We start from the raw sequence: 18,516 nt of genomic DNA, 5'->3' as shown, positions 1-18,516 counted from the left end.
TCCACATAAAATTGATTACCCCATTTTTTATTAGGATTGTAAGCCTTATTTACTGATTTATGGGATCTTGTTTCTGCAGTTTGTCCCTTATCTTTGGGTAGCAATGGCGTGAATCTGATGGGTAGAAAACAAGCCACATTCTAGACCATGGGTCCCCAAGCTTTTGACCTGTATACACCCCCCCAAACCGAATTCCTTCTCTTGCTGTTGTCCATTCTTTTATGTAGCTACTGAAATTTATGATGCTTTGCATAGGTGGATCTTGATGATTACTTGCACCAGTAATTCCTTCTCTTGCTGCTGTCCATTCTTTTATGTTTGTTTGTTCATGATTAGGATTTTGTTATCTACATTGTTCTTTTGATAATTGAGATAGTTTTGAGATAATACATTTCTGTTTTAGTTGTCATAAGTTGAATGGATACTCTAAGAGACCAGAAAATCTGTTTGTGATCCATGGATGTTTGATTTTAGGGATGGATTCAAACCAAGTCCCATACTTCACCAATCTTCTTAGTGTGGATAGTGTTGATGACCTATTCATAGAAACTACAAGTACAATGTTTGAACATGAAGAGCCTTCACCACAAATGGAGGAGGAGGTTGAAGTCATTGTCAAAAAACCATTACAGGGTGGCAACTTCAGCATGGACGAAGACAATATGCTAATATCTTCGTGGATTCAAATTACCATGGATGTGGTTCAAGGAAATGAACAAAAACATAAGAAATATTGGGGTAGAATTTGGGAGTACTTTCATGGGCACAAAACCTTTAATTCGAACCGTAATCCGAAATCTTTAATGAATAGGTGGTCTGTGATTCAACAAGCGGTATATAAGTTTTGTGGTTACTTAGCCTAAGTTGAATTAAGGCCTCAAAGTGGTATGAATGAGCAAGATAAGGTATGATCTAATTATGACTGCTTATCAATATGAATTTGAATATGTTCTATTTATTCCAAAAGATTCTAATTCGGTTAAATTTTTTAATTTTTTCAGATTGGGAAGGCAAAACTCATGTATCACGAGCTTCAAGGGACGACATTTCACTTTGAACATTGTTGGTTATTGTTGAGGTTTCATCCAAAATGGCTGGCTTATAAAGAAACTAATACAAAACCAAAGAAAAAAAATCTGTTGTGAAATCTCGTACTAATACTCAAGATTCAATAAATCTAGAGGAAGACGAGGCTTCACCCGAAGCTTTTATAAACTTGGAGCGACCAATAGGCCGGAAAGCCGAAAAGAACAAACGAAAGAATACCGAAAAAACGAATCTAGGTGTTGTTGTGATATTGAATGACATAAATGAAGATAAGAAGAAGAAAACAAGACTATTTGAGGAAGCACGTGAGCAGGACAAAGAGATGTTTCTTCTTAAGAAAGAGGAAGTGCGCCTTAAGCAAAAGGAAGTGCTCTTTAAGCAAGATGAAGTCCGCCTTAGAGATGGGGAATTGCGCTTGAGAGAAAAAGCGTTTCGGTTGAAAGAAGAGAGAGAGGAAAAAGAGTTTATGTTCATGGATACAAGCCATTTAGATGAAGATGGGAAAGAATATGTTCGTCGACGCAGAAAGGCAATCCTTGAAGGTCAAAAAGACAATCCTTGAAGGTCAAATTGGCAATCCTTGAAAGCCAAAATATCACTCTCTTTTTTGTTAGTTCTTTACTTTTGAAGCCACTAGTTTTAGTTTAAGTTCTATTATATCTTGCTAGTGCACCCTAGAGGCTGAATTTTGTAGCTACTAAAAGTTGTGATGCTTTGCATAGGTGGATCTTGATGTTTTATTTTATGTCCTGCTCTAGTTTTGAATATCTAGTTGCTTGTGTATCTTGCAGCCCTTGTAACTAACTTGGTGTTCTCTTATGCTGAAGGCCAAAAAACATGTAAAGAGCTTAGGAAATTTTATGATAATGAAAATAGTCTTTCAAGGATATGCTGTTTTTCAAGGACCACTTGTAGGTTTACTCATCCCCTTTTTACTTATGAAAACCTGTTTGCTCATTAAACTATGCTTGTGTTGAGAAACTGCAAATTTGACTTTTATGTACGCATGTATGTTAGGTACCCATGAATGTTTTAGTTTGGATCTATTAAGAGTATGAATAAATGGAAAAAAGGGATATTTATGGAGCTGAATGGGGTGGGATTTAATCTAAAGAATTTCAAAAGAGAAGAGGGAAGCCCATTGAGATGGTTTAGTTTTATGCCTCGAGGCTTTTTCTCCAAATGTTTTCTGTTCAAATAGATTTGTAGCTTGAGAGTGCAATTTCCAGGTCATTAGTAGCTGCAAACTAAATAACAAAAGTTTATTAATACAAACCAAAAGTGATCATGAGAAGTTCCTAAATAACAAAAGTTTGTCTAAATAACATATAATAATTATCATAACAAGTTCTTATGCCTCACTATGTAGTTGCCATAAGTGCTCGACAAGGTCCAACTAGAGTTGAGAATGAGTTTCCGTATCTCTAATACAATGATGGCTTTGAATGAACTCCCTAAAGTCATTTGTAGGCCCAGAGGTCACTGGTTCAAGTGGTTGGTTGAATTGTTCATACTCGAAGTCTTCTGCTCCATTGTCATCTCGCTCATCTTCAACGATCATATTATGTAAAATTACACATGCTATCATAATGTCTTTGAGCATTTCAGGGTAAAAAAATCGTGCAGGCCCACGTACTATTGCAAATCGTGCTTGAAGTACTCTGAAGGCACGCTCCACATCCTTCCTTGCCGACTCTTGGGCTGCAGCAAAGTGTTTTCTCCTATTCCCTTGGGAAGATGAAATTGTTTTTACAAATGTTGCCCATTGCGGATATATGCCATCAACGAGGTAGTATCCCATTGTATAATTATGATTATTAATTGTGTAGTTGACAGGAGGAGCACGTCCTTGAGCAAGGTAAGAAAATAACAAAGATCTATCTAGCACGTTTATACCATCATGAGACCCGGGTAACCCAAAAAAAGGATGCCATATCCAAAGATCATATGAAGCCACTGCTTCCAAAATAATAGTTGGTTCATGGATATGACCAGAATACATACCTTGCCATGAAGTTGGACAGTTCTTCCATTTCCAGTGCATGTAATCAATGCTCCCCAACATGCCTGGAAATCCACGCTTTTCACCTTCCGCTAATAATCTAGCGATGTCTTGATTGTTGGGTGACCTTAAGTATTCTTCTGAAAAAATTGAAATCACCGCTTTAACAAATTTTTTTAGACTCTCTAATGCAGTGGGTTCTCCAATCTTCAAGTATTCGTCCATAAAATCAGCGGTAACACCATATGCAAGCATTCTAAGTGCCGCATTAATCTTCTGAAGGGAAGAAAAACCGAGTCTTTTGGAACCATCTCTTTGTTGGACAAAATAAATATCATGAGCTTCAACTGCATTTTGAATACGGCAAAAAAGAAGACGACTCATCTGAAACCTCATTCGAAAATATTTGTGAGGATATAATGGCCGTTCAGCAAAATAGTCGTGAAAAAGATCTTTCCCGGCTTGCAAGGTATCACGCATGATGAATGTACGACGTCGTTTAGAAGGACTATGTAATGTTGATCTTTCTTCTTCCATAGCAAGTTTTGCAATTATCTCTAACTCTTCATCAGAGTCAGATTCAATAAGAAGTATTTTTTGAAAAAGAGAGCGAGCCATAGAGGATTGCTCTTGCCAAATCTGATCGGCAGTGGTAGGGGTGACCCTTCACAGACGTTGATTTATTCCAAAATCCATGGTGGGGTTTTATGATGTATTTCCAACCACTTCCATTAAAGCATTGGTTTTGTACCCATCAATGCTCATTAAGAGCAAAATGGTTGGTGAGTGCCTCCATTCAATTCCATTGGCGTTGGTTCATCTCACATTGAATAATGTTGGAAGGTTGGTGAGTGCCTCCATTCAATTCCATTTAAGGTGTTGGTCCATCTGATATTGAATAACGTTGGAAGGTCTTGGTTTTTACACATCAATACTCATTAAGAGCAAAATGTTGTTGCAGCATCCAACTACTTCCATTAAGGGGTTGATTTACATCTGATATTGAACAAAAATTCTACAGTATTGGTTTTGTACGCATCAATGCTCATTAAGAGCGATTTGGTGTTAGAGCATCCATTGTCATTTATAGATGATGTTCATTAATTAGTGGCTTCCATTGTCATTCATTCACAAGCTAGATGGGCGTTGGAGTTGTATGAGCATGAGATTTCTAATAAATTTTGGTTTCATGTGATAGTTAAAAGTAGTTGAAAGTGGTTGTTTTAAAACTAATAAAAAATAATATTTATTTGAAGTAGAGAATATTTAGGGAGTTTGATATTTGGTGCCTTTAAAAAGTGGATCTCCAAAAAAACAAAAGAGTATTTTTTTTTCCCCAAAATTTGAGGAAACTTTGAGGAGCTCGTTACAAATGCTCTAACAACTAAACAATGTTTTACAATAATTGCATTGTGATTTAGGATCCTTGGGATCACTCTTCTCTAACCTAATAAAATGTTCCCAAACCTTTGATGTTTGCTCAAATTTCTTAGGTTTTTGTGGGAGAGTTGAACTAGGATTTTGAGGGCCAACAGTTGCTGTAGATCCAACCCCAACCCCAACACATTCAACATGGGAGGCATGGTTCTATCCAAAAGACTAGGTGCAAATGGCGCAGAACTAGAACCAATAGTATTATTACAACCAGTTGAATTACCATCCATGACTTGAGTTTACATTAAGTGAAAAAAAAAAAAAAAACATAATCAATAGCAAGCTAAACATAATTAAGTTGAACTTTTATAATCTTATTTAAGAGATTAAAAACAGGCTAAACAGCAAGCTAAACTACTTCAAGTGTCAAGCTATAAATTTTTTTAAGGAAATTTAGATACTCCCAAGCTTACAACAACTATAAATAGTCAAACATATATCAACAAAGAGACTGATATGCCTGATGTTTATGAGAAGCCAGTTCACAGAGGCAACAGACCCCTGTTTTTTTCATCAAGTATTAACACCAAAACAAGTAAACAACTGTAAAGAAAGGAAACAAAACAAGCCCTCACAACAAAGAAAGGAAACAGAACAAGACCTCACAACAACAAGGAAATAGAACAAGAAAGTATACAAACTTTAAATCATACCAAACAAAGAAACGAACTTGAACTTGCAAAAAACATGATTTAGACCAACAAATGAAGCAAGTAATATAAAAATTAAAAACATCAACACCATTGATTATCGCAAACCAATGACCTAAAACAACATAATCTTGTGTTTCCATCAATAATATCAAATTACCTCAGAGAAAGAAATAAAAAACAGTACCATAAACTCTTAAACACCAACTAAAGTTACCAAACAAAGTTGAAGTTCAAACAGTAACAAATCTTAGAAGGTACCTTCAAATGAACCCTGCTGTCGGAGCCCCTAGCCTTGCAGTTGCAGGCTGCAATAAATTCAAACATGAAATAAACTATCAGAATTGAAATATTGAAAACCTGAAAAGCAAAGACAAATAAATAAATGGAAACGCATAAGATGATTACTTACAGAGTTACAGTACGTGCTAGGTGGGTTGTCTTCAAAAACCGCGGCTCCAAAATGGCTAAATCTCATTGTGTGGTAGACGAACGGTTGAAGAAGATGAAGAGTCGAAGAAACAAAGATCGGCGTTGGAGAAAAAGGCTGTGCGGCGGGGGATAGTAAACTCTCTGGAAGATTGGAAGAAATGACAAAACTGAAAAAAAAAAAAAAATGAGGGGGGGCGGCGCTCTAGTCTAGGGTTAACTTAACTTTAGGGTTTTTAGTTTTTTTTTTTTTTTTTTTTTTTTTTTTTTTTTTTTAAATTTTTTATTTAGACAGTGTGGGGTGGGTCCCCGAGTTTTTTCCAAATCCTAACCCGCAAACCGCACTACGCCGTGCGGTTTGCCTAAAACAGAACTGGGATCCGTTTATGATAGGCGTGGGTATGTGTTGTTAAGGGGCGGGGGGGGGGGGGGGGGGTTGGTTTTACGGGTCGGTACGGTTCTGGGCTGGTTCTGCACACCCATACTGAGAATTAATTGGACAATGCACCGCACAATTGCCCTCTGCCATCGTCACCTGTACATTAACTCCTCACGTCACCTTTACAGCAACGACCAACTTGCTGTCCATGCCATTCTCCCCTATATAACAGACACTACTCTTTCACTGAAACTCACACCACTTCAGTAAGCACTCACCGAATCTCTTCTTTCTTCCTCTTTCATTATTTTCTTTCCCTTCTTTCTTTTTTTTCTCGATTTTCCTTCTTTTCCTTTCCTTCTTCTCCTCTCCTTTCCTCTTTCTTTCTTGTTCTTCCTTTTCTTTCGTCAGAGACACGAAGAGAGATCGGGAGAGCAGAGAGAGAGATTAAGAGGGAGAGCTGTGAAACTGATTGATAGGAGAGAAGAAAACTAAGAGAAATTGGGAGAGAGAATCTGAGGGAAACCCGAGAGACCCGTCGAACCCGAGTGAACCCAGTGACGATAGGAGACCCGATCCTCGTTGGGTCATCACCAATGGGCCAAAGGAAGCAATTCCGATGGCCTGGAGCATGATTTCCGAAGGTTTGAGATCGGTTTCTGGCGAGTGATGTAGAAGAGACTCGTGATCATTTTCACCATCTTTCTTGATGGATTTTCTGGGTAAATCCTCTAATTAGTGATTCTTGTAAATTAGCTTGATTTATGGACTTATTATTGTTTATTTTGCTGATTGTGTGTTTGATGATTTTTTTTTTTTTGGGTTGTTGTTCGGCCGGTGGTGTGGAGTTTTGGCGACCGAGTATTGTTTGGTTTTGATGGGTTTTGGCCTAATGGTTGAGTGGGTATTTGTGGTTTTCAATTGGTTGTGTTATCCCCTGTTTTGAGTAGGATGGCTTGATGATTTTGTGTTGATTTTGGCCATGTGATTCCTTGTATACCTTGATTTTGGTTTGAGATGAGTTTTGAGTGTTTTAACCGGTTGTTTAGTGTTTTTGGTTGTGTGTTGTTGTTAATCAAACAAGCATGTGTGTGTGTGTGTTTGGGTGTCCTTTGTAATTTGGTACTGTTTGTTGAACCCGTGTAGCTGATTTATTGCTTGTGTTCCCAGTGCTGGCCATGTGGTTTTGGAGCTTGAGGTGTGTTACCTGAATTCCTCTTGTCCCGGTGGTGATGATTTTGGAAGCTGGAAATTGATTATGAGTGGGAGTTGTGTTTGTGATATTATGGTATTGGGTGTTTTGTTGGTCCCGACAGTGTTTATGTATGTATTGACTGTGTTTTAGGTTTGATGCTTAATTACCCCCTATTTTGTTGGCCTTGTGATTTTGGAAGCATGATTTTCTGTTTAAATATTGTTCTAATATGACGAAGTTAGATACTCTTGGTTGCTTGTGAAAATTTGGAGTTGGGTACTTATATTAGGTGTATTTAAGTTACACAAATAATTACTACTCTATTGTGAATATTTTCTAGGTATTGTTCCAATCGAATGAGTTTTGGTAATTTTACACAAAAAAGGGGTTTAAGTGTTATTATTGGAAATTAATATTAAGACTAAAACATATTGTGTAAAGTAAAAATAATTAATATTCCTGATGATGATAACATATAAATGTGTAAATATTTATTGCAAAAGATGAGTAAAGAGGCTACACTGAAGGGTTGTAAGTATTTTTATATTTACTGAGAGTGATGCTGGTGGATTTTTCTATAAGATTGTGATTACTGTTTTATTTATTTGTTTGTGCATATGACTTTGCATATTTTATTATTTTAATAATATGTTTAATAACAAGTTGGGAATCTAGGTACCTGTTGTACATGAGGATTCACTGGTTGCCTAGGTGCAGTGAATGTAAAAGTGCCGAAAAAGAGAATAATAAATACAAAAACTAGTGTATCTAGATCACCAGGGAAGACCTAGGTTTCCAGGAGCCTAGGCTCCCAAACAAATATAATTAAAAGTTAAATGTAAGGAAGTCTAGACTTCAAATAAGACGCTAACTGTGCCTAGGCCAACAAAGGAGTGGAAAAAGATGATGTTTAAAACTCTGCATACAATATTGTCACATTACTGCTTTATGGTTATGTTTATAATCAATCTATGCCTATGATTCGAGACCGTAGACTATATATTGCGTATACATGTGATTATCATATACATTGTGTTGCATTTCATAAATAAATCAGCATTCATTATATTATTGGAAACAGCGGACTCACTTAGGTATTTTTGTATTATTGTTTCTTTTTATATTATATATTATTACATGATAGGAGGAGAAGGAATATCATGATTACCTAGATTCTTAGGTGGATTTTGATGGCAGTGTTTGAGGCTAGCTTGCCTGCCTCTCATTTTATGGACTATTAAGTTTTAGTCTATTATTATATTATAATTAAAACGATATTTATATTTCTGTTGGTGTGTAATAATAATATTCTAGTTGTTTTGGTTTGTAAATTATATGTGCTACATGTGGCACAATTACTATCTTTAAGTGTAATTATTCAGTTACACTTTACCTATCTTTTTTGAGGTATTTCAGTTAGAAGTTCTGATGTGTTTATTTAATTCAAAGTATATATATATATATATATATATATATATATATATATATATATATATATATATATATATATATATATATATATATATATATATATATATATATATATATATATATATATATATATATATATATTATTACTATTCCGTTGCCAAATCTTAACTCTGATGATGTCGTAATGTCACGTGAAAATTCAAAATTTTCACTTACGCCTTTTTGTAAAAGGCAGAGCGTTACACCTAGAAATTCTATCATTTGTTTAGAATGATATGCCGAAAGAGGTGGAGTCACCACAAAAAAGTAAAACTTGGGAGTAGTAAAATTACTAGGGAAAATAAGGCTATATGGTGCAAATGTGTCTGCAAGAGAAAAGACTTAGCTGAGAAAGCTTTGTGACCAATGAGACTAGTAAAGAAGCATGGTGTTATGTCTAAACCATGTCTTATGATTAAGTTCAAGAGATGTTATACTAAGATTTACGTGGTGCAAAAGTTAAAATTGGTTTTTTAAAGCTTTAACTAACTTGTGATTATTGGCCTATCACTCCAATTAGGGATGTAAACGAGCTGAGCTCGGGCGAGTAGTACCTGTGCGAGCTCGACTTGTTTGCTTCATACAAGAGCTCGAGCTTAGAAACCTAGGCTCGGCTCGGCTCGGCTTGCCAAGGGAAAAACCTTATGCAAGCTCAAGCTCTAGCTCGTCGATTAGCCGAGTTGAGTGCCTAATAAGGCATTTGGCTCGACTCGATTCGGCTATTGGAATTGAGAGAGAGAGAGAGAGAGAGAGAGAGAGAGAGAGAGAGAGAGAGAGAGAGAGAGAGAGAGACGATTAGTAAGTTGCTTCTCATTTGCATCATCAAGGGCTCTCTTGATGCCATAGTTTTCTCAGTAGAAATGAATGACTCATGAAAGGATGAAGATAAAACGAAGCAGCAAAAGTAGAAGTAAATGTTTTCTTCTAAAAGCTGGGACAATTTCGGAAGTTCTTCTTGTGGCAAGAATGCGATGGGTATTAGACAGTTGAGTAATGATAGGCAGGGGCCATCTTACCGGCCTCTGCCCGGCCCTTTCCTACGTGGAAAGGGCCATGCCAGTTTTATACTTTTTTTTTTTTTTGATTTTTTATAAAAAATAAAAATAATAATAAAAAAAAAATTTCAAATTTTGAAAATAGGTTGTCGATATCTATTCTCATTTTCTTCATTTCAGTTCAGAGCTTCCCCCCATTTTTTCCCTCCCTCTCTCCATTTGCCCATTTTCTTCCCACCGTCGACCGCGAAGAACGACCCGCCACCGTCGTTCTCCATGCACGACCCGCCACCGCCGTTCTCAACGTACGACCCGGCGTCGCCGTTCTCAACGCACGACCCGCCGTCTCCGTTCTCCACGCACGACCCGCCACCGCACTACCCGGCACCGTCGTTCTCAACGCATGACCCAACTCCGTCGTTCTTCCAGTTCCGGCAGCGACCATTCGTTCTCCACCGTCGTTCTCCACCTCCAGCCAAAACTTAGGGTTCCGGCGACCCATTTTCGGCCCAGAACGACCCGCCACCGCCGTTCTCAACGCACGACCCAACTCCGTCGTTCTTCCAGTTCCGGCAGCGACTATTCGACCATTCGTTCTCCACCGTCGTTCTCCACCTCCGGCCAAAACTTAGGGTTCCGGCGACCCATTTCCGGCCCAGATTTCCCCCATTTCCGGCTCTGGTACCGATCTCCCCCATTTTTGCGTTTTTTCAGTTGTTTTCAGAGTTGCTTTCTTTAGTTCCTTGCTGTGATTTGTAGTTTTTTGCTATTGGGTTTCCAGTTATAAAATGCCTTCTTACATGTTTGTGTTATGTGGATTGTGAAACATTGATTGTAAACTGAAAAACCCCTATGAAACATGAAGCTTCAGAAGCCAATACCCAAAAGCTTGAGCTTCTAGATCCTTGAACCGGGGGAGCAGATTTTTGCGTTGATTGGGGATCTCATCGAGCTCGGTTCAGCTCATTTCCTTTCCAGGTAATCTCTCACAGTGGTGAGTTTAAATTCCTCTTTTTCCTTTTGGGATATGAATCCCTTGTACGCTGAACCCAAAACTAACCAACTTAAAGCATGGTAGTATTAATACTATTTTATTGTGACAGTGTTTATTGTAGTATAATAGAAAGGAAAGAGGAAATTTTGTATCGATTTATTATTTTCTTCAATTAGTTGGCTTAAGTGATCATAATCCCTTCTTTATCTCGTAAGTTCTGCCTTCAAATAAGACATCAAACCTGTTATCCTTATTTTCACAGCCCTGTCCAGCAATTTTTGCCGTTATTGAAGGCATGCCATTATTTCCTGTCTCATCCAAAGACCGTACACACTAGCTTTTGATTAATTTTGTTGATACTTTGGATCAATATAGTTACTTTATTTGTTTGTTTCTTAGGAATCTAGGATGAGTATAACCAAACTATTGTCTAGTATATGCATCTTCGTCGAGTACACAACTAATTGTATAATATAATGCAAGATAATAATATTTTTAAATAAGGGCGCCCAACCTGTGTACTAGTCTTGTGCAGGTTTAACTGTACCACCCATGCCCAAAATAAATCCTCAGTTGGGAAATAGCTCTTGATTGGATAATCTATTCACGGAATGGTTAATGGTGTTCTCACTCTTACCTTGTGATGATCTTGTTAGATATCAAGTAGGCTTAATGGACTTGCTAAAGTTTTCTTTCAAGCCTCTCTTATCCAAACTTTGTAGACCATTTTACACTTTTACTGTCTAATTTAACCCCAAACCCTAAAAGGCGGGGTAAGATTGCCAAAAATTAAAGTTCAATACACTAAATTTTGAGTTTTAGGAAAAATTACAGAAGTGATGAAAATTCATTAAGTTTTTCGTATTTATAATTATATTGGGTAGATATAGTAGTTGAAATTGGGGGTTATGTCTTTATTTTGGAAGGGTCGTTCATCATTATGTAAACTTCACTTCCCACATTTGTGCTATGTGGACAAATTGTCATTCGGCATCACTGGCCATGAAGACATGAAAATTTGCCATTTTTCATGATTTTAGAAGCCCTGCATCCAGTCTTTTGGCTATCAATCTACTTGTAACGAATGCTCATGAATTAGATTTTAAGGTTGTTTGTGTCCCTAAAACAGGCTTCAGAAGCTTGAAAGGTGGTTTGCAGAGGGGCTGCTCTTTCATATTTTTCAGTATTTCAGAAGTGATAAATGCTTCTAACTGACAAAACTTCAACCATTCAACTTGAAAACAATGGTTGAGATTTGAAAAAATTCATGTAATAAAATACCCTAAAAATTTCAGAAGATGTTGATCAGATAAAAGAAATTAGAAAAATAATACCACATGGTAAATAGTAATGCTAGAAATCACATTTTATCCTATATCAATGACATGAAAGTCACAACCAACCCTTGGATCAACTTATAATCTAATAGGCGGGTTTCCATTTCAGCAAAAATAATTGGTCGGTTTTCATCTAATATACATGGAAATAATAGATCACCCATATAAACTACCATATATCTTTCCTCCAACCAGTTTACTTGCGATGTTGATAAGGCACTGAAGTATTTGATAGAATATTCTATAAAGGAAATCAACAAAACAAATTTTGGCCAGAATACTGACTTATCTCATTAATACAAAGTTGTATGTCATTAGATAACATGAATTTCAAAGAGAAGAGAAAATGGGGATACCTGGTAACGTGGCACCTGCATCAACAATGAACATGTTGCCCGGATTTGCTTTTTTTAGTTCCTTGCTGTGATTTGTGGTTTTTTAGTTCCTTGCTGTGATTTGTGGTTTTTTGTGTTATGTGGATTGTGAAACCTAGATTGTATCTGAGAGTTCAATGCTGGTGTATCTGAGAGTTTGTGCTGAGTCAAGTTATTCATGGTCATGTATGCCAAGTCTCCATATGATTTTCATCATTATTTTTGTTTAACAAGCCAATTCCTTACTCTATGTATCTTAAATTTCTTCAATTTTCAGTCAGAGTTGCATTCTGGAAATCTTCTGCGTTTTGCTATCCGTGATAGAGGGTTAGAGTTTTGTATATTGCGTACCTTGACATGTCCAGCATTATGGAATGATCTTATCTTAAAGAAAACAAAATGATTTTCATATGATCAGTTTTTGTGTGCTTGTGCTTCGTTATTTCTTTATTTTATTTTCTGATCCTCCTAGTTATTCGTTAATAACCGTATGCATAGAAGATTGGTAGAATTTGAGGATTTTTTGGTTTTTATTATGTTAGATGGATTTTGGTGGAATCTGAGCTTGTCACTTATCTAAAGGTTATGATTATATATTTCTTGTTTGAGTAACATATATTTAGCCCCCCAATTCAATATATAGAAGATTCTCATGTCATGTGCTTCTGAATTTAGGCACAAGTAAATGTCTACAACAAGTGATTTGTCAAGCGGTCATCCGTTATGTAAGTGTGGAATTCCTGCACGTCTAAGGTACTCTTGGACCACATCCAATCCCGCTAAAAAGTGGTATGGATGTAATAACTACAAGGTAATTTTTGTTATATTTTGAAATTAGTTGTGTGTTATATTTTGTCGTTAGTAGTTCATGACATTTTTGTTGACCCCTGTTTTTTTCATGCTGAAAGCCGGTGATTGTGATTTTTTTGAATGGGATAAGAAGATGTCTGCATACGAGAAGGGATTAGCGCAATATCTGAAAGAGATGGAGGAGAGAAGACAGGCTGACAATGACAAAGTTGAGGAATTAATTGAAAAAAAAATGCAAGGAACAATTAGCGCAACATTTGAAAGAAATGGAGGAGAAAGTTGAGGAATTGATTGAAAAAAAATGTAAGGAACAATTAGCGCAACGTAACGAGAAGATGTTTCGTGTTTTGTTGTTAGTTGTCATTTTGCTGTTAGCCTTTTATTTTTGTAGTTATAGTGAACTTAGACATACTAACTTGATGTTAAAATGAAATTATGAAAACAATTCAGTTGTAAAAGACTTTTGACTTTTTTCTGTTTGTACGAATTTCCTAAATGTATGTTAAACTTAATTGATGACTGTGACCTTTTGCTTCAAATGAATTTGGTTCTACACTATTGAATGTATCGTATGTTTAGGTTCTAATTATTATTATTTCTTTTTATTTTTTTGTGTGGAGATGCCATGATGAAAATAGATGAGTTTGACCATGCACAAAAAGGTCGACGAATTTGAATTTTGACTGAAGGTGGAGGTAAGATTTTGGTGATAGCTAGAGCTTACAACTTACAAGAGATCTTAGTCCTACTCCTTTTTTAATTCCAATCTCAGGGGGAACATGATTCTAATGCCAACCTCAATCCAAATTGGATGCCTCCGTTCTAATGCGTTTGCTTTTCTTCTGATTGACTTTGTGTTGTATATAGGCTCGATCTATTCAATTAAAAAAAGAAAGAAAAAAAAGAAGTCTATGTTTAAATGTCGTTTACACCCGACTCGTCACTCTTTTGGCACGCTCACTTTTCATTAAAATGAACATCGTGTAGATATCATATGTTAACACGGGTCCAAGATTCCATGCAATTAGCCGCCCAAATTGTGCATGCAGGGTGCAGAGCCTATCTAAACCGAGCAGCACAAGTATTAGCGCCCATTTGCCCCTCTTTGTGTCGCAAATGAACATCATGTGAGAGATACCATGTAGCACTGAACATCAAGATACAGCAACATAAAAAGATCTAATAATCATTTTGCTAGCCAAGAAAATCTTGAAGATAAAAATTACAGTTCCCTACTACACTTCTGAAGTAATCTAACCAAATACAGAACAATCGCATGAATATACTTCACATGCTCCAACAATCCCCTAAAATACAAGAAATAACCATTCTGAATCATACTAGTGTCGTCTCATCATGATCTCAACATATTAGTTTAAGACAGACAACAAAGCGCTACCAAAGTGACACTACTTAGTTCCTCAAAAGCAAATAAAATGCAGAAACATGAAAGTAATGCATTCAAATTCAAGCAGGTTTTCCAGCTAGACAAAAGCTATCTCTGTGACAATTAATTCTAGTCAATAAGATAAATGCACACAGAAGCACCCTTCACACCAACATGCTCCTTCACACCAAAAACCTTCCAATCCAAGGTTCCATCCTTGATCCCGGACTCAGGAGACCAAGAGTTAAGCACAATGCCTTCGCCTTGTGGACCTCGTTGCCCGCCCACCACAAGAAGTTCCTCTCCACAAGCCTTGAAAGCAAAATCAGACCTGTAATAGGAGAGTTTGTAAACAAAAACCATCTCTCTACAAACAAAAACCAAAACATAGATTGCTAACTAAAATGAATTACATAGTAAGCTACAATATCATCCAGTTCCTTTGCCCAAAAAAATAAAATAAAATCCAAAAGCTAATTTTGTACCTCAAGTTCATCCAACTCCCAATCAAATTCACAGAAAATCTGCAGGGACAAAAAGAGAAAAATCAATTTACACAAAGCAAATCAGATAATGGAAAAGTTACGTTGATGGAACAGAGACAAACATGAGTTGAATCTTTGTATGTCTCAATAACCATAACCATGTCATGTGACAAAATATGGCCACGAAAAATATAAGGCTTCTTCTGAAGTTTCCAGGATTGTCCAAATAGTTTTATCAAAAAAACAAAGAGATTTATTAATTTATTGACCCTTCTTTTAACTCCTTATAACCCAGTTACACTGATGTTTGCCATCCAAACAAAGATCAAAAAGTAAAAAAAAAAAGAGCTCCTCGTCTTGGATCCTTTGCTAAGTGGTGACAAAGTTTATGTAGGATGCAACAATTTAAACGGAGGTAGTTTGAGAACTAACAAGACAAGCTTAAAAGAACCAAACAGTTTTCAAGTAATCAAACAGAAACTTCAAAACATTGTGCTTACCTACGAAACTTAAGAAAAAAAACAATTAACAAAATAAAAAATAAAAAAACTAAAGGTTTCACTTGACGGAAAACAAACCTGAGTGACTCTATAATTGAAATAAAGATCGAATTTACTTTAATCAAAGAGACCTTACCACTTACGACAAGTATATAGAATCTCATTCGAAAATACATGACGATTGTGAATTCCCAAACGTTTGAAACAAATACATCGAACGATTAATATATATGAAATTAAACTATTCGTCAACATGTATGAATCAAATGCACGTATATGAACTTTTTTTTCCCTCCTTTCAGTACCTGTGTAAGTACACTATGTTGTGTTTCAATCACTTGGTCATGCTGCACATCAGTTGAAAAAAGCAACGGATCTTCACTTATGTCCAGTTCATCTACTAGCGATCTTTGGCATGTCTTCAAAAAATAAAATATTCAAAAATGTTAAAATTAATATTAAAATTACACATCAATAAGTACACATACAACGACTTTTGAATAGTTGAATACCTTCTTTCTTTTCCTTCGCTACTCGGGATTTGTGTTGCTCTGTTTCTTATTTCCTCCTTTTGACGACTTTTTTCCCACCACTTTTTCAACCACAGACACTTTTCTGATTGATGGTCGCGCGCCTTTAGTTTGAGCCACAAGAGGACTACACACCTCCACCTCCATATAATCCATGGCTCCATTATCGATCATAGGTGCACTTGGGAGATCTTTTGCACTTGGGAGTGATTGGGAAGGTTGACTTTGTTCACAGCTTGGACCGCTAAATTTCTTAATTAGCATATCAACCTACTTTTGCACTTCCATGCAATGGTCCACGTTTGGTGCTGCAATAGCAGCCAACTTCAGCACATTGTTGCTCAGTTCAGCATATCGATCTGCAGTAGGGTTGCCACTCAAAGGATCATAACTACTCTTGATTAACTTATATGACCACTTCAAATCCTTCCTCCATCGATTTAGAAAATACTTTTCGGGCAACAAATCCACATCTTCAAATGTAGTCAAACAAACGGCAACTACAATTCACTTCACATACAGGGCTATTGTAGCAAACATTAAAAATGATTTTTTTCCTATAGGATTCATTAATTTCTACCTGTTCGATCACCTAATAGGTACGAATTCCACATTCACTTTTTAAAAAAGAAGAACCACAATACATAATCGATGAAATCTCCTTCTGAACTTCTCTAAACTTTGCATGGGTGTAATTTTTTTGGAATTGCTTCTCAAAGGGCCAATAGCTCACACATGAAATGGTGGTATTGAAGGAATCGAAATCAGCAACATTCTCAACCTCAACCTTCCTGCGCAAAGCGTTATCGTATTGATCCACAAATTCCTTCAATGAGGTGGACGATTGCACATAACCATCAAAAAAGGCATTCATACTCTCACTACGTTGTGTGGTAGTCATGCCGGCCCAAAATACATCATTCAAATATGTTGGTACCCAAAAAGTCCTTTCACTGTATAAACCACGCAGCCATGCATTCTCCTCTAGATTATAACATTCAAGCATACTTTGCCAACATGCATCAAACTCGTCACATGTATGAGAATTATACACACAATTTCTTGTGGCACTCTTAATGGCATAGTATTGTGAATGTGATCCAAACTTTTTCGGAAGTTTTTTCAGTATATGCCATAAACAAAATCTATGACGAGCATTCGGAAACACCTTCTTAATAGCATTTTTCATGGCCCTATCTTAATCTGTAATAATTGCCCTTGGCGCACGGCCCTTCATGCATTTCAACCATGCCTCAAACAACCAAACAAATGACGCCGTATCCTCACTTGAAATTAATGCCGCCCCTAAAAGAATTGATTGACCATGATGGTTTACTCCCACAAAAGGAGCAAATGGCATTTCGTATTTGTTGGTTAAGTATGTTGTGTCAAATGTAACCACATCACCAAAATCTTCATATGATGCCCTACTTTGTGCATCAGCCCAAAAAACATTTCTCAGCCTACACTCATCATCCACATCTATATCAAAATAAAAATCATCATTTACTTTCCGCATTCTATTGAAATAGTCACGAAGTGCTGCGGCACCTCCTGTACCAAGGTGAAGGCGTCTTGAGTTCGCAATATAATTGCGACACACTCTTTCTCCAAATGTAAGATTCTCATAACCCCCCGCTTCAACGGCTAGTGCGTTATAAATTTTTTTGGTGCGGATTCCAGCTCTATCATCTATATCAAGCTTTCTCTTCATAGCAGGATCCAACTTCTTGTTGCACCGAAAGTATCTCGCTTTACCTGGGCTTAAGTCGTGATTATGCCCTAGATTTACATTTGTCACATACCACGATGTATCCACTAACGTTGCATTCAAAGTAGCCTAACACCCCGTTTTGCTTGTTTTGCTAGCCTTGCACAGGTTATTACTTGAATTGGATGATGCTTTGCCTCCGCGAGCACATGTCAGACTGATGTAGTGTACATCTCCATTTTCATACTTTTTCTTCTTCTTTTGTGTCACACCAAAGCCCGCTTGCTTTCCATAATTCCTATAATAGTCAATGACTTCCTCTATGGAGCCAAATAGCATACCGCTCTTAGGCTCCTCAACAACTTTATCTCCATCTATGAGCTTGGCCTTGGACCGACAATTATCCAAACCATCACTCAATTGGTCATTAGCAACAATTTCATTTCCATCTATCACAAAATGAAAAGAAATAAATAAATATGGTGTAAAGAACCCAACTATAAATAATAACATTTATTATGTTACAAAAATTAAAGGTAAGCATGAAGTGTCCAACATACCATTTTGAGGGTCCATTTCGATGGGCACAACATCATCAAGTTCAATATGTGTCAATGAATAATCATCTTCGTGTTGTGAAATCAAGTCCAATTGTGATAAATCCATTTAAAAATTTCTGTAACAAATAAAGATTCATATCAATGCATTATCATTTAGTTCATAATTACAAGAAAAGCACTCAAGAAACATAGCACTCAATAAAGGCCTAAGCATAAGAACAATATTA

The 18,516-nt window shown here is 36.6% G+C and overlaps 2 protein-coding genes and 1 long non-coding RNA gene across 6 annotated transcripts; 1 reads left to right on the top strand and 2 right to left on the bottom strand.

Annotated features, from left to right (window-relative positions):
• Positions 1-2,443: 2,443 nt before the first annotated feature.
• On the bottom strand, positions 2,444-3,667 carry LOC133856792 (uncharacterized). Its single transcript, XM_062291840.1, has one exon. The coding sequence runs from the start codon at positions 3,665-3,667 to the stop codon at positions 2,444-2,446; it is 1,224 nt and encodes a 407-aa protein (XP_062147824.1).
• A 2,488-nt stretch (positions 3,668-6,155) lies between these two features.
• On the top strand, positions 6,156-13,642 carry LOC133857759 (uncharacterized). 4 transcript variants are annotated; one of them, XR_009898372.1, is made up of 5 exons: positions 6,156-6,663; positions 9,782-10,282; positions 10,467-10,579; positions 12,982-13,117; positions 13,215-13,642. It is a non-coding gene; the product is annotated as an uncharacterized LOC133857759 (long non-coding RNA). The 4 variants fall into 4 exon arrangements; XR_009898374.1 differs by lacking the exon at positions 9,782-10,282 and adding an exon at positions 7,112-7,229 and having other exon boundaries at positions 6,160-6,663; XR_009898375.1 differs by lacking the exon at positions 9,782-10,282 and having other exon boundaries at positions 6,164-6,663.
• A 3,574-nt stretch (positions 13,643-17,216) lies between these two features.
• Positions 17,217-18,305, bottom strand: LOC133856791 (protein FAR-RED IMPAIRED RESPONSE 1-like). Its single transcript, XM_062291839.1, has 3 exons — positions 18,290-18,305; positions 17,906-18,178; positions 17,217-17,800 (listed from the first exon to the last, which is right to left on the bottom strand). The coding sequence occupies exons 1-3, from the start codon at positions 18,303-18,305 to the stop codon at positions 17,217-17,219; spliced, it is 873 nt and encodes a 290-aa protein (XP_062147823.1).
• Positions 18,306-18,516: the final 211 nt, after the last annotated feature.

This window comes from Alnus glutinosa, chromosome 14 (genome assembly GCF_958979055.1).
Source record: "Alnus glutinosa chromosome 14, dhAlnGlut1.1, whole genome shotgun sequence".
NCBI classification, from domain to species: Eukaryota; Viridiplantae; Streptophyta; class Magnoliopsida; order Fagales; family Betulaceae; genus Alnus; species Alnus glutinosa.
This window is presented reverse-complemented; position numbering and strand designations above follow the sequence as displayed.